The 17164-nt window shown below is 44.7% G+C and overlaps 1 protein-coding gene across 1 annotated transcript in view; it reads left to right on the forward strand.

Annotated features, from left to right (window-relative positions):
* The window catches only part of LOC146197615 (membrane metallo-endopeptidase-like 1), a 40148-nt gene extending 23595 nt beyond the window's left edge, over nt 1–16553 (forward strand). The window contains exons 11-19 of the mRNA XM_084596500.1: nt 2001–2110; nt 5451–5509; nt 7212–7263; nt 8048–8115; nt 8559–8689; nt 10534–10599; nt 10880–10981; nt 16127–16203; nt 16325–16553. Coding sequence (XP_084452626.1) covers nt 2001–2110; nt 5451–5509; nt 7212–7263; nt 8048–8115; nt 8559–8689; nt 10534–10599; nt 10880–10981; nt 16127–16203; nt 16325–16424 — 765 coding nt within the window. The 3' untranslated portion in view covers nt 16425–16553. The remainder of the gene's footprint in view (nt 1–2000; nt 2111–5450; nt 5510–7211; nt 7264–8047; nt 8116–8558; nt 8690–10533; nt 10600–10879; nt 10982–16126; nt 16204–16324) is intronic.
* Nucleotides 16554–17164: the final 611 nt, after the last annotated feature.

Raw genomic sequence — 17164 nt, forward strand, 5'->3', positions numbered from 1 at the left:
TAAGTCCATTTTGTACATGGGTTCACAGAGCGGCAGCTGCGTCAAGGGGCTGTCTATCTGGGGCGTGCAGCGTGCTTGCAGCGCCGACTTTATTGTGCTACACGTGCGTACAGCTTGTAATGTTTTCCCCCTTATTGCGGGAGGCAGCTAGCGGGTAAACATATTTATGGACCTAAAACTCACCCTCACATGCAACAGCCCCACTTCGGTCTCATAAATGTATTGACAACGCCTAAAACGCGCGATATCGCACGCAAATAGAAACCCGGCTTCACGAGCAGACGAAACGGAGAATCGCGCGGCACGCGACCCAGAAACCCATTTCAATGGCGCTCTCTGCGGTGACGCTGTGTGCATTTTTTAGTGCGTAGCACTACTAGCCTCAATCACGGATTTCGCCGATGTCTGTTCGAAGCTGCTCACTCTCTCTTCGCGAACTTGAAGTGGAGAAGAGAAGCCGTAGTAGAGGGCTACGGCTCCTTTTTCTCTCTTTCCACTTTCACTCCCACCTTCCTCCCTTCCCTTACGGTGCGGTTGAGGTGTCTACAGAAAACAAGTGAGACAGTTACTGTGCCTTTCCCTTCCTATATATCAATCAGTTTAATCAATCAGTTTTAAAGAGAAATTGGCGACGCGAGTGTCGCGCTGCTCGGCATTGAGGAGGCGGAGTGGCCGCGCAGCTGCAGCAGAAGCCACTCTCTCTCTCTCTCTCTGTCCGTCTCGCCGTGAACTTGAGGGGAAAGAGAAGGTGGCGACGCCCGCATTATGCGACTTAACAGTGAGAGGGCGGAGCGGTCGCACAGATCCAACCAGTGAGAGAGTGGGACGTATCACAGTTACGGACGTCGCGGCCTTCACCGGCAAATGTTGTGCAAGCGTGTTACTCTGGGCTGAGCAGTCGTGTGTCGCTCACGCTTCCTCAACTTCTAATCGCTCCCCTCGCATCAGCCGCTCCTCAACCTTCACGGACAGCACACGTGCACGCGCGGTGCTCCCTAGATCTCGGCTCCGAGCCGCTCTCCACTTCGTGAAGCAGATTGTGCTTACCTCCTCGCCTTAACTGGTGCTCGCCTTCAACCGCATTTATCTGCTCTTGGATTAGCTTTCTTCGTCCCGGAGACCTTTCACTGCTCGGAATGTGTTGGTGCAGAAACTCTGGAGTATCTTTTTTGCTCATTCTCTACATTCTCCTCAAATCTCTCTTTCTCTCCCTCTTTGATCCCACCCCAGATCTTCCAGGCGCAGAGCAGTGCATTCCAAAGAGGGATGCTATTTTCGTGCCTATTTTCGCTCATTTGTAATAAGAACCACCAAACATGGTGTAAGGAAAGCAGAGGGCGCGGCTGCGCCGCGCGTTTGCTTCGCGTCGCAATGGATGAAGCTGGGTCTTCTGGCACTGCGGCGCAGGTTTGCCGTGCTCGACGTGCTTAAGTACAACGGTTAAGAAGACAGCGGGAACGCGACTCTACTGATTCTGATATTGCAGCTAAACGGTGCAAAAACCTCGAAGCCCAAAGAATGAAGAAACGTGCAGAGCGTGCTCATGCAAAACGAGGCATAACAAAGTGTAAAATGCATGAAAAATGTAGCAGGAATAGGCGGTGCCACGCACCCACTTCGCATTTGATTAACTATGCAAATCGGGTGTAATTTTTTCCTTTCGCCGGGCACTGAACAATACAGGAGGCACTGGCTGCTATCACACCAGAGGATCGGATTGTGAGGCTGAAGGCTGACCTTAATTGAAAGCGCCTTGATTAAACGCTCTCTTCAGCCTGAACGCCTTATAGCTCTCGCACGTCATTGGTTTAGGCATGCTTAAAACTGCCAAATTTATTTTTGTTTTTTTTACTAAGAGAGCACAGTGCAGTTGAAATAGCATTTGTTGGCTGGAACATTGGGCCGCAGCAGTAGGTTAACGAAGCCAATATATGCCCCTGAATTTAGTGAAGACAAACCACCATTTCAGCTGTTTAGATGGAGTCGCATGTTCTTTGCAGCCCAACGACGTTCGAGGAGAGCGATTTGTGCACTACTACACCGCGTTTGCACGGATGGGAAAGACGAGTAAACTGAGGTTTCTCAAAAGCACCGAAAACCCAGCGGACAGGTAAGAATTGCGCGGCGGTTCTTTCAAAATTGAGGTCAGGCCTCGTCTCCGCTGAGCTGGAACTGGTAACTCCGGCGCAGAGTGGCACAACAGTTTAATCTGGGCTCACACTTCGGCCGTAGCGGTGACATTACGAGCGAATGTACGAATTAATGAGAGATGGGGACTCCCTATAACACCAAAAGCACGTTTTACCCAGTTTCTCGAAAAACAACAATAACAAAAAAAAATTACTAAAGTGTGAACATCGCGTCACTAACCTGTGGTGGTCATCCTCATAGTACTTTTCAAATGCTAAAATTAATAAATGAGTTTGAACCAATAAAATTAGGTATGAAAAACCTCTGTAAATCTGCGAGCAACTTCGGTGCTGAGCATCGGGCAGCACACAGAAAGAAAAATGAAACGTTCATGGTGAATTGCTGCATATGACGTCGCAATGAAACCTAGAAATTTTTGCCGTCTTCTTTTAGATATAGCTTCCATTCTCCCATGCCCAACCTTGAATATCAAATTTCTGGCCGATTTCACCTTCAAGCGCAAGTGTTTATCATGTGGCGCGCCGCGCACCAGCTGCTTCCCTCGCCGCTGCGAGGACTGAAACGAGTGCGTACGTTTCCCTCGCAGTGGCAGCCTCGCTGAACAACGTGACACGTTGCGATTAACGGCGCCTAAGTGTAGGATAACACCGTTCGATATGAATATAATGCGTGCGCTGCCTAGCTGCTGCGGAAAGCAAAGTAGGTGGAGCCGGGTGCCGGACCACATGCACCCGTTGACGGTGCATCGCAGACGCCGGGCTGTTCAGACGATCCTGATTACGATCGAGTGGCACTAAAGTGAGAAAGAGAGCAAGGCAGCGCGATCGGGTCGCTTCTGAAACCATCGTACCAGCATCCCATTGCTTGGGTTGCCGGACAAGCAAAGTAAAAACATGTTTAGAAATAAAGTTTAATGTTCAAGCCAAAGCTGGTCTAGCCATGTCAGCCGAGCTGTCGCTCGCCGCACTAGGTTAATCCGGGCTCAACCACAACAGAAGGGAAAAACCACACAAATTTTGTAATCATTTTATTAGTGCTTGGTTTGCACTTCATTAAGGACATTTAGCTCACTGGGATTTGTTACGTGTCATCGAAGAGCCCAGAGATAGCGAGTAATTTATAATAGGTACTTCAATATAGAGTGAGCTTCCGGCACTGTCCCTTGCACCTTATGAGAAATGTTGAAACTATGTATTTTGCTGAAGTGACTGTGGAGTTCGTATGGTGATAATTTTTTCATCATTAATAGTCCATTGGCATATTGCCGTCATTTTCGGCACTCGCTAGAAACTTCGTTGATCTTTGCACAATATATTTTCCTTCAGTTGTCCATTACTTAAAGCCGTTATTTAAAGGAACAAAACACAACACGGCTACAAGAATTGCTGTGCTTTAACTCTGCTAAACCCAGACGATGCGAAAGCTTTGATAGGCTTGGTTACGTTTCGTGTTACTCGGAACTATAGCTACTATCACTATTATCAACTAAATGCACCGTCGCTGTCATCGCTTACCATCAATATCACTAACTGCAGCGTCATTATCAACGCTACTATCTCTATTATCCCTAACTGCATCGTCATTGTTATAGCTACTGTCAAGCTCACGCTAGATAGTAGCTGTTTCTTACTTGCCCACAGCCTGTTTCTCACATGCCCGACGTATCCTTTGTCAAAATGCAATGAAAAAGGTCCGGCTCAGGGTATTGGTTCGCGCACTCGGCTGGGAAATGGAGGGACAATGGTACGATTCCCGGAGGCGAAAGATTTTGTTTTTAAGTGTCAGTATGGTCTTTGCTTATAGCAGCACTTTGTCCTCTGGCTTTTTGAAGGTCAATTACTAGCCAACGCTGATCTTGGGCCGAGATGGTATAGGGAGCTTGCATGAAGCAATGCATGCTGAGTAATCCGCCATGATGTTGTCGTTGGCAGCAGACGATGAAGCACGGCACTACTACTGCATGGTCGCGTAGTGCGCGCAGACGATGCTGGCGCGATCGGACAGGCCGACTTCGGGTTCTTCACGATTCCAACAATACGTCTGCATGAGAACGAGAAGGCAAGTGATTCCTCTAGCGACGCCGACGCGAATGGCTCGCACGGGCCAACGTACGCGAGAACGACGCCAATCCGGACAAGTATAAAACTGCTTGCTAGAACCAGAAATCATGAATGCCGGCGATATCGACGGGCGGCCAGGTCCAGACGCATAGGGCAGTCAATCGTCGCGTAGATTGAACAGGTCCGCGTCGCACTGCAATTGCATTTCTTCATAGTACGCCCGATTTTCCTGGCACAGCGTCGACGCATGTAAGGGCAGCGCACGAAATGCCGCGTATTCGCTCGGTGGACCGTCGAAAACACAAGGCACTTGCTCAATTCACCCTGGCTGCGCTTCCCGCCGTCTTCTGCCAGCGACAACATCATGGCGGATTACCCAGCATGCATCGCTTCCTGCAAGCTCCCTATAGTGAAGCTTTCGCCTCAGAAAGTTTCACACCTTGAATCTATAAGTATGTATTAAGGTTGTCGCATACTATAGCTAGCGAGTAGTAGAGAGCAGCGGTGATGATCATAGTGAATACAATTAAGCAGATCCTGCGAAAACAGTTTTTTTCCTTGTGAAAGTTTTCTACCGTGTCATCGCCGTTTATTTGCAAAAATTGGCTCCACAGCCCATAGTCGCCGCCCCCAAAAAGTTCTGTAATGCACCCAACGTTCTTCTTTCTTTCTGCATTACCGTCTAGTCCGTTACTCAGTACGCATGACAGTTCTAAGTCCGTATATGCGTTAGCTCTTTTTCTGTTTCGTTTACACGGAGCGCCACCTGCAATCATTTATGAATAGGGCTAAGTTTCAAGCTTATGTTTTCAGCAAATGCTTTGTATGCGTCTCGGGCAACTGCAAATTGCTTTGTATGCGTCTAGGGCAACTGCAAGGTGCTTTGCATACGTGAGCTTTGGTACACGGAGTTCATTTTGATTATGTTAGAAATTTGCGCTATCCTAATAAAATTTATCGTCCTCTACGCGGTTGCGGTCCGGCGATACGTCCTAACTTCAGTGAGTGAAGCGTCCTATAGCTTTTCTCTGGTCGCACGGCAGTGCGCTTGGTTTAAGTTTCTGCTAGAAGTCGCCAGATACCTTAAGCAGTGTGCATAGCTGGCATTTCTTTTGCGAAAGCTTTATGTCATTAATTTAGCGATTTTCTTTATTGGACCTCTTTGCCATCATTTATGCAGGTATGCATGTTTTAGGCTTCTGCCATTTGAAATTAGGCTTGACGCTTCCCGTATTTCAGCGAGCCGTTCGACGCTGCGATGGTGAACGCCTACTACAAGTGGACGGAAAACCGAATATGTGAGAAACTTCGTACCACATCTCTCAAACACCGGAATATTTGTGCTGAACAAGTTGGGGTAAAATTCATGCAGCGTCTGGACGCCAATGCCAAATGAAAAATCCTACCCGCCAGTATGTAACCCAGAGAATGGCCAGATATCGCTCTTGCTAACAAACCTGTCATGTGCATCTCTTCATGCATACAGAAACAGTGCGAGGAACTTGAACAGGACACAAAAGAGGACACGGATACAAAATCTAACGACTGACTTTTTTTTTTTTTTTTGAGCGAAGCCTATTCAGTCGTGCCTCGTTAATACGTCCCCGGTGTTGCGGCCTACTGAAATTATGGACAGTTTTTCGGAGTACTGTATTTTGTTAATGTATTTACACCTCGATAATGTAGAAACTCACTGTCCGGAAAATGTACAAGGGGGAAATTTTTTTACTGCATATGCAATTCATGGTCGGAGCAGTAAGGATTCTTTTATCATAATAACCTTACTATTTCGTCCATATTAATGCGACAAAAATACGTGGGCCCGAGTGGCCTTTGTGCATTTTAAACGTGAAGAGAAAATTTGTTTGTAGGAAAGGAATGGAAGGTGAGCTGCTCAAAATTCAAATATAAACCAAAAAAGTTCAACTGTGCAACCTGTAACTGGCTGCTTGCCTTAAAGATGGTGTCAAATTCTGTTAATTTCTGCCGAAATGACCGAGGGAAATAGAGCTATTTTGAAGAGGGGGTTTGGTGAGTACCATAGAGTGAACAGTTTTAGTAGAAAACGGGCCCAAGTACCCTGCGGTAATACCAATGGGAATTCTCCAGTCTGAGCGCTGTTCCTCCCTAGCAGCAGCTCTCGAATTTCTGGTAGAAGCCTAGTAGCTTTGTTTCGTTAGAAAAGACGGACTCCATATTTTCTTGAATAAATCGTACGTTATACAGTGAAACTTCACTTGAACGAACTTCAAGGGACCTTAGGACAACGTTTGTTAAAGTGAAAGTTCGCTGAACTGAAATAAGTGCGTCGAAGCTTTTTCTAGTAGCACTAAGAAGCCGTTTTGCGGCAAATATTATACTCGTAATGCAGTCTCCTTTTGCAGTACTTTTGAACTTAGGACTGAAGTGGTCTTGGCCTAAGTCACTCTGTGCAAGCTCTCGTGAATCTTATCCGGCACAGCGGTCTGCTGAGCAGCAGAGGCATTCATTTCCTCCAACCAGATCATTCCTTCCACAGATCGCAGTTAACCAGCATGCATACGTACGCCTTTCTTGGAGCTAAGAAGCTTTACAGGGCTGAAGTTGTGGCTATGGGTGGCTATGACTGTGGATTCAATTAAGCATGCAAAGCTAGCTGTGATTCCGCTGGATATAAGCTTCTTTAGATAGCCAGTTAAGCTTAGAGCTAAATGATTGCCAGCTTTCGTCACGCGCTAATAAAATATGTTTCTCAAAATATTCAGCAAAAAGTGCACATTGTTCTGGTTGAAATACTCAGTATCACGTGGGAAACACAGGATGACGTTATAGAAAATGTTCGCAGAACTGAAATGAGCAACAATTGAATTTCGTTAAAATGAAAGGCGCTTGCGTAGCGTTCAATGGATCTTTGGCGGGGGAGTTTAATGAAGTTCGCACAACTGAATACTTCGTTTAAGTGACGTTCATTCAAGTGGTATTTTACTGTACGCAGCTCATTTACTCTGTTCTCGTCAACAGATATCCCAGCTGGAATTTTACAGCAGCCTTTCTATGACCCTGACCTTCCCGAGTAAGTTGTGGGTGCCGCGTTTCTGTAAGATGTACCTTGTGTGGTGGAACTTTCTCTGCTAACTTATGCCGTTTTTGATATGTTTGACCATCACGCTCGCTTTTCTTCGAAGTCACGAATGTACTATTTCCAGCAGAGTTGACACTCGAATTAGACTAGCTCCGGAGAACTCGCATTTGCGAGAATGGACTGCACTATAAAATTCTAACGAGGAAAAACGTTTCTAGTTTTTCTTAGAGCAGGTCTACTGGAAGCAAATGTTTCGTTATTTCGAGGCAATTTTTGTTGCTACAATTTCCTTCTTCGCGTTTAGCATTCCAAATGGTCAGAACTGCTATTAGCAAAAAGGAATGCGAATGTCGCATTTAATTGCAAGTTCATAATCCTGCCTGCTTTTTTTCCCTATTTTCGCCACTAAAGGCGTGTGGCCAGCAGTACTCGGCCTTTGAACCAACTGTGCACAGCACGGCTGTACGCGAATCAAGCGTTCATGGGCTAATGCTTGAACGGGGACATGCCGGTTACTTTGACAATTTACACCAAAGACAAGACAAAAACCAAATGCCGCTTTCTTCAAGTAGAATTGACTCAGATAATTCTGGACGATTGAGCAATACATCGTTTTCATCTTAGTGTATGATACTTGCGATTATGCTGTTTTTTTTTTAATGTTTCTCTCCTATGACCTGAGCAACCTTTGATCTCTCGTGCGATTCTTTCTAACTACAGAAGTTTCAAAGAAGACTTTAAAAATACCTTAGTCATTTCGCAATTCTTTTTGCAGGTACATAAATTACGCAATTCTTGGCTACATTGTCTTCCACGAGATTACCCATGGATTCGACAGCAACGGTAGGAGCCCGCATCAGCAAAGCATGCCGTTGGAAGAATCAGTATCGCAGTGTACTTTTCGTTTAGAAACACCTTCCTTTTTACTTGTTCTTCAAATAAAACGACAACCACTACCACCCGTTTTCTAATCCGCTCCATGAAAGCGCCGTTCGATACTAGTCCAATGCATTGTCATTCGTACCGCTTACTCTTACAATGGAACACAAGATGTCTGCGGTACAGTATTAAAAGTTTCTACAGATATCTTCACAAAAACGCAGTGTCCTTACATTCCAGAAATGGCTGGTTAAGGCAAGGTTGAGCGGGCATTGGGATTATGTCAGGCACGCTCCGTTTATACTTAAGAAGCAATTTGTCCGAGCTAATTTTTCTTTGTACGTTGGTGGAATCTTGTATAATCTTCCCTCTGGCTCAGGGTTCCCACTCTCGCACGTATTCCGCAGGAAGGTTGTATGACGAGGCTGGGAGACGCCGTGACTGGTGGTCCACGAAGACAGCGCAGGTGTTCAGGGAAAAGGCCGAGTGTTTTGTGAGCCAGTACGGGAATATCACTGACGTTGAAACCCAGTCCAAGGTAAGAACCTTCAGAGCGCTAGTGGTTTTGTATGCCTCTCGCTGTCTTTTAGAGAGCTTTTGCAATAATTTCTACCATGTAGCAGGTAACTGATATGGGAAAGTGAGAACACAAGTAGGCGAAGAAGGTGGGGTCTCTAGCTTCAGGTCGAAACATTTGAATAAATTTACCTCATTCGGATAAAGCCCATGTGGGGCGTATCTGTTCCATGCCTACGGGTGCCTCAGAGTAAGAGTATTATTGGGTATTCTGGGAAATTGGAACCATTCGACTGGTCGTCAAGAAATCAGGTAACAAGACAAAATTGTAAAATCTCTGTAACAAAACGACTCATAACGAAGTAATAAATATAACTAATCAATATCCCTTCTCATTGAAACCTCCCACAGACGCCCGTATCATAAAATACATATACCTCAGGCACTGCCTCCTTTATTGGCCAGAATATGACGAACTACCAAATCATTTTACTGATCATTTTGAGCAGAGTATTTTGATTTATAGCGGTGTCCAAAGTTCTTATATCGATTAGAGGTAGAAAAATGAAATAATGGCTCATAACCTGCTATTCCTAACACAGCACATGTGAAAAAGTTATCCCTCCTCAAGCGGATCTTGTAAGAGGCGTTGTTCTTGATGATTCAGAGTTTTCAGTGTGGTCTCATTTTAACGCTTCTTTATTCGCCGAGAATTCTGTAGGCAATTTGCTGAAAAACGCCACGTTGCGCGTTATATGCGCCGCTCGCTTTACTTATTATTTGTTGGGTTGAAAACGTAATTTGAAAAGAATTCAGGCGCACGGATGCGGTCCGCCTGGCTCGGCATCCCAGCAGCCTCCCCAGCAGCTTGAACCCGGCCGGGCGATTAGGCTTTGTTGCCGGTCGAGGTCCTCGCTGTGCAGAATGGTTTCCCCTTGTTGGTTTGTGCTTGTTCCATGTCGAGGTTGTGGGTGCTCTGCCACCATAAACACGGACGCATGGTGAAAATCGTTTGCCAGTCTTCGCGGGCTCTATGGTGTCGGCATTCCGTTGTTTCTGTGGGGCAAAGAGGCAGAAAACTGAAGCCCAAAACGCCTTCCTTTGACCAGAAAATGGCCATCGTCGGAACCCTCGCTCGGACGTACTCAGTATCCGCAATTCCCTGTCGCCACATGACGTAGTGTATGGCTAGCCTTATTGTGAGATTGTCGCCTTGACAGCCCTATTTTACAGTCATCTAGCACCTAGAAAATAGAGCTCGACATCAAATATGTATGTCGTTGTTGTCACGACATTATTCTTAACCGTTTGTTAGGCGCTAAAATTCGTATGAGCCGTAGAAGTATACGAGCGCGTGTTGGCAAGGCTCACGGATTCGGTTGGTGTGTATACGTTTACTCGGCCGCAAGGTGGATGCACGGCATGTGCTTTGAAGCCTCCCGCGACGCACATTGGTCAAGAAATATAGCTGCCAGGAATGTTATTCTCAGTATGAAACCTCTCAGGTAAGTTTGACGTCATGTCACATTTGCGACACAGGTAGTGCACTGCTATACCAAAGACATCGTGGTGCCAATGTACCTTCGTTTTAAAGGTGGCTTCATTATAGCTTCATATACAAAGTGACGAGGGGAAAGCCACTCTCTGCAAATCTCGTAGTTGGCGCAGACCTAGCTCAGCCTTGCATGCTCATAATGTTCTTGTTTCTCGTTCGCACTTGGGAGTATGAAGTTTTAGCTGTATTTCCCTGCTTCCAGTGATGATGAAAATTATTTGTATTATGACAGTATTTGCGATGATGTGAAGATGGACGCAGGACTAATCATAGCGTTGGTACTGCTTTCCGCTGTATTGAAATGTATGCAGCTCCCATCCCGCCACACACTAGGCGAGGACATTTCGGACAACGCTGCCAGCCGCCAAAGTTACTTGGTAAGTTCGCCTGCACCTGTTTGCCCAAAATATAAATTACATAATTGAATGCCAGTCTTTGACGCGGACCTAAGCGCTCGGTGAAAGTTGAAAATTTTCCAACCATAACATTTTATTTTAGTGAATCCCGTCGTTTCGGAGCCACCTCGGCTACTTCTTCAGGCTTGGCGCACGGCTTCTTAAATATATGTCGAAATGTTCAGCTTTGGACCTAAACGCTGCACGAAAGTTCAGAAGGAAAGCAGGGGACAAAGTGAACGCCTTTTGTTCGTATCTGCAGACGTACAAGGCACTGGAGAAGAAGGGGCCAGATACGATGCAGTTGCTGCCCGGCCTGGAGTCCTACACTAGCGAACAGCTTCATTTCATCGGCGCAGCTCAGGTACGTGGGGTGTGGTATTGTAAACACTGTTTTTTTTTTTTTTTTGTATTGAGGTGGTTTTCCTTTTAAGGCGATAGCCTTTAATGGCTTATGCTCGCGGATCGTGTCCGCCCGCCCGTCCGTCCATCCGTAACGCTTTCGTTATGTGGGAGGCGGTAGCTGGCAGCTGACATGGCGGAGCACTAACTGGACGTAGGGCTTCATGACATCACATTTGGCAGGAGCTGCCAACTCGGGCTTGTCCTTTCATATGGGTGTGTGATATCAGAATCAGCCTGCAGGGACCCTTGCATTCACGTTATCCCTAGGCCACGCAGACACGTTCATACGGCTCGGTTAAAGCGGGGCTTTATATGTTGGCTGGTAGCTTACGCTATCGCGTCATCGCGAAGGTGGCAGTGAGAACAGAGAGAAAGAGGTGCCGTAGTGGAGGGTTTCGAACAACTGCGCGATAAAGGCTTTCGCCTATTCGCAATTTAGTGATCTAAATTGTCTCTTAAAATGTTTTTTTTTTTGCCTCTTAGAATTTAGTAGTCATATCAAAGAAAAAAGATGGAGTACTGAGCAGGTTTAACTTGCTCTTTTTAGTATGAGGATGGATGAACAAGCCAAAAAGACAAACATAGGAAAAAACGCAGAAGCGACAGAAAGAAACTGATCTCTTTCCTGTCTGCTTCTGTTTTTCCTATGTGCGTCTTTTTGGCTGGTTCATCCTATCCTTATACAATGCACCAACCAGCCGAATAACGTGTCCGTTTTAGTATGTTAGGACGTATAAAAATATTCAAGAGAAGAACGCATCTGTACAGTGACACATAAGTATAAAGGCCTAGACCAACTGAAAATACAACAAAATGGATAGCTTCGAAACTGGTTTCGTTTGACATAAAATTAAAAAAGAAAGAATAGAACGCAATGCAAAGCCAAATAAATATAAATGATATGTGACTCAGTAAGAATAGCTGATAAAAACGTTCTGACTAATAAAACGCTGACTTTGGGCTGTCCATTTAAATAAACTCGTTAAGCGCCAGGTGTTCCATCTAAATGCAAATGAGCTTGTGGAAGCCCAGAGTGTCCCAGCACACTGAAGCCAGCTGACAGCTGGCGATGGCCGCCTGTCCTAGAATTTTTTCACTCTTCGAATTTATTTATTAGTAAAAACTATTTAGCTAAATTTTTAATTACTGTAGCTTCAGGGGTCTGTAATCCGAAGTTCGATATCGTCTTAAAAAAACAAATGACTTAAATGTTTGCTCCAACCTACCGTTCAGGTAAAGCGCTTTTTTTTACCACACTTAAACCATAACCTGCGCAATAAAAACAAAATAAAAGCTTCTACGTGAAAGAAGTGGCACCTCAATTTTCCTAGACGAGCCTAAGAGAAAAATCACTTCGCAGTTTTCTGGGGGGTTCTCCTCGACGACGCTTTGTATGCGCACTGATGCAGAGATGTGAGCTAGCTGCTGGTCACGTGATAGCTTTAGTTGAAGGTCAATAAAATCTGCTGCTTAAGTGGCACCTTGATGGAAAGATCGCAGATAACTACTCTTCGAGACACTCTAGATCTGATGTACTGGTACTTAGTCCTTCACGTCAAAATGAAAAAAAAAAATCCTTTAATTAATCAACTTACGCAAATAAAAGAAAATACTGCAGACTCTCAACCACTCTTGATTTTCTTTCACTGAGCCAGGGCGCTGCCTGGTTTTTTTTATGTTTAGACACACTTAGACGGAAAACTTGATTTGTATGGAGATACTGGAAGCTCTGACTTCGGGATATGTACTAGCTGGTAGCTTGTATTGAAGCATTTTTTTTTTTTTACTGCAAGAAGTAACAGAGATAAATCGAAGCTTGTGGATGAAACAAAGCGTATAGGAGAGAAGAAGGAGCGGGGAGGCTAGCGAAACTGCAGAATAGTCAGTTCTCCAGCATTGAGTAAGACGGAAACTGTGCACTCGTACAAGGATGACAGAAATACAAAAAAAAAGTAAAGCGAAATATACGTTAGCGTGAAAGCTATGCTCGCATAGAAGGCTTCAGCGGACTACGTCATGAGGCGCAGCAGTGCCTCAGTCGCTCAATCAATTAAGCCGGAGCTGCGCATTCAGCATCCGTCCAGCTAAGCCTGTACTCATCCTTAGCGATAAAACGCGGCAAGGTCTGAGATACATTTTACAACCAGGGCACTCATAAAGAATATTTTGGCGTGTCTTTTTTTTTTTTCTTTGTTTACAAATTCAGTTTACTCAACTTTACAGAATTCACATAACAGAATCAGCGAACAAACATGCCACACGCAAGCAGCTTGACCCCTCGGCTGATGTAAGGCTAGAGAACATTTAGGGTCTCACTTATCCTCACGTTGTGTTGACAATAACGCTTAGTCTCTCTCCGATGTATTCGCATTTGATTAGTCTGGGCAGACTTACTTTAAAATTTCAGTTCAGTTCAGCCGTTCAGTCGTGTCCGACTCTGCGTGACCCTATGGACCATATCACGCCACGCTTTCCGGTCTCTCACTATCTTCCTAACATCACATAACTACTTTAAAATTTCAGATATCTGCAATCTTTGCAGTTTATGCATGCTGCATATGCCCCTCGACACATATTCAATTTTGTCGATTTTTTTTCTTTGATTGTGTTCGGCACGAACTCTTACTGCTGAAAATTAAAATCTACAGCTTGACTATAAAACGGCCAGATGAATAACTGAATTCTTGACTAATCAGTTTTAATCAGTTAAGATGAATGACTGCATCTCTAACCCTATACATGTGAAGTCAGATGTCCTACAATGGACAGTTCTCGGGTCTTTGCACTTTTTTAACAACTTTTATAAACGATATATAATGTAACATCAACTCTAATTCGCTTTTTCGCAGGCGACTGCGTAATATATAAAATAAATATCGAACGCGAAAGATGCACACACACACACACACACACACACACACACACACACACACACACACACACACACACACACACACACACACACACACACACACACACACACACACACACACACACACACACACACACACACACACACACACACACACACACACACACACACACACACACACACACACACACACACACACACACACACACACACACACACACACACACACACACACACACACACACACACACACACACACACACACACACACACACACACACACACACACACACACACACACACACACACACACACACACACACACACACACACACACACACACACACACACACACACACACACACACACACACACACACACACACACACACACACACACACACACACACACACACACACACACACACACACACACACACACACACACACACACACACACACACACACACACACACACACACACACACACACACACACACACACACACACACACACACACACACACACACACACACACACACACACACACACACACACACACACACACACACACACACACACACACACACACACACACACACACACACACACACACACACACACACACACACACACACACACACACACACACACACACACACACACACACACACACACACACACACACACACACACACACACACACACACACACACACACACACACACACACACACACACACACACACACACACACACACACACACACACACACACACACACACACACACACACACACACACACACACACACACACACACACACACACACACACACACACACACACACACACACACACACTCCTGTTCAATTTAAACAAGCTAACTGAATGGTTCCGTGCTTGGAAAATGGAAATTAATGAAGAAATAACTGAACAGATCATACTTTCACCTGTTAAGATAATTACATAGCCTTTATACCGTAAACAATAGGTGTGTTGAATCTGTTTCCTCTATAAAATACCTGAGTTTTCACTTCGATCCTAATCTCTCATGGAATCCTCACATACACCATATCACCTGCAAAGCTTTTAGAAAATTTGGCGTGCTGAGGCGCCGTGTACAACTCGCAAATTCTGACACAAGAATCAAGTTTCTTCTAATATGATCAGAAAAACCTGATGATATACTTCCATTATATGACATCCTCACTAGGACTCTTTTTCCAATCTTCTCGAGTTCGTCCAGAATAAAGCTGTAATGTTTATTACATAATCATACTCAAGATTTCAAAACGTATCATCACCTAAAACTTTTTTAAACCTGCCATCCCTGACTTCCAGAGGCAAATTCGCGCGATTATCATTTTTTCACACCTTATATTATAACAATTAGGAATTTGCTCACTTACATCTTCTTCCTGCTTCTCACGTCTCATCTCACTTAGATCATGCAAGTAAAATTTTATCAATTCTCGCATGAATAAAAGAATACTAAAGTTCATCACTAACTTTGGCAGCAAATGAATGGTATGTGTTGCCGCCTAATATCGCTCTTCTGGCATATTTATCATCATCCCAAGTAGAATTGCTAGCTTTTTTAGAATCCTTGTAGTCGAATTTTGAGGCTTTGATGTTCCCTGTATAGATTTCTCTTTCTTGCTTCTTTCGGCGTCATTTGGTTGTCTGAGTCGGTGATTTCGCAAAAGTCTTCATTAGCATCTTGTTCTTTTTTTGGTTTTCTGTACTCATGATCAAATTTTTTTTCTTTTTTTGTAGTGCCTATTCCTTGTTCTTCTAGGCTTTCGTGCACAATATACATGCTATTAAAAACTGTTTTGGTGAAATCACTGCATACGTTTCTTTTATCACAGTCCTGTCATTAAGCTGCAATGTTGTCTGCCCGCCTAGTTTTCCTAGTTTTCTATAGATTTCTTTTAAAGCAATTTAATACCCTCTCATACCATCACAACGTCATCTCTTGGCCATTGGAACAGCCTGATGTTCATGATTACGTCTTCTTGCACGCACAGTACCGATTTAAACTAGACAAAATTTTCCGTCACCACACTGTGGACAAAGGTGAAAATTCCTTTCAGCATACAAGTGTAAAGAGCACGACGTGTGCCTTGATGCTAATTATTTTAAGGCCTGCTCAAAATTATAAATTACTGAAGAAGCGCCGTGGCTAAGCGCACCCCTCCCCCCTCCCTACTCCTCCTCTCAACAACTGCAGCCATGGTGTAAGGTGTATAATTCGGACAAAAGGAAGTTCCTGATGGAAGAAGACGTCCACTCCATCTCTGATTACAGGTAGGTGGCATCACGTGTTGACGTCGAAATTCTGCATGAGTACACCCTTCAGTTTTCCTTTCGATAGCTTTTTCTTTCTTTTTTTTTTTTCGAACTTTTGTGATGCATGTTCTGACTGCAGGGTAAACGTGGCCTTTGGAAACACGCCAGAGTTTGCCGCCGCCTTCAAGTGTTCACCGGACAGCAAGATGAATTTTGCGACAAAGTGCAGGGTCTGGTGATAACAAAGGTCGTTTGGTACTCACCATATATTGTGCTATTCACCAAACTGGCACGCTAGCGCGTGACTGCCTTATTTCCGTGGGCTATAACCACGGGCGTGCAGTGCAAACTTTGTTGCCGTTCGCAATAAACTGTCTTTTGAAAATGATTCGACATTTGCTCGAAGGGCAAACCAAGCAGTGACTAGCATCATTGACTTGTCGATTTATGTCTTGCCACTAAAGCTGCGGTTAGTACACGGAGTATACGCTCAGGACGGGTGCTGTGTTGATGGAGAAACAATGTGGGACAAGAAAACTGACAATTGTTACGCGCCTATTCTGACGAATTCATTCACTAAGCCTCCTAAATGTTTATTTAAACGCCTCTGCGTTTCTGCATGCAATGCTCAGATAGAGTGTCGCTAGCAGTGCTTTCTCAGGAGGCCTTCTTTATAGCGTTTTGCATTACGTGGACGATTACACTGCACTCCGCGAATAACAAAGCTATTCTTATCATACGGAGCTACGCATAGGTAGTTTATTCATTCGAGCTATGACTACTCGGGCGCAAGCGTTCAAACTGTGATCGCATAGCTCACGGTAATTGGTGGTTACTATGTTTAGTACTAGTGCAACTTTTGTTTCTCGCATCTCTTAGCATCACCCCTCAGAACACAATAGCCGACGTTACAAAATATGTCCGTGCTCGTCGCTCTGGGATACAGCGCCGCTGAATGCGAACAGGGAAGAAAAATAAA

This window comes from Amblyomma maculatum, chromosome 3, assembly GCF_055883805.1.
Source record: "Amblyomma maculatum isolate TAMU_Amacu chromosome 3, ASM5588380v1, whole genome shotgun sequence".
NCBI lineage: Eukaryota > Metazoa > Arthropoda > Arachnida > Ixodida > Ixodidae > Amblyomma > Amblyomma maculatum.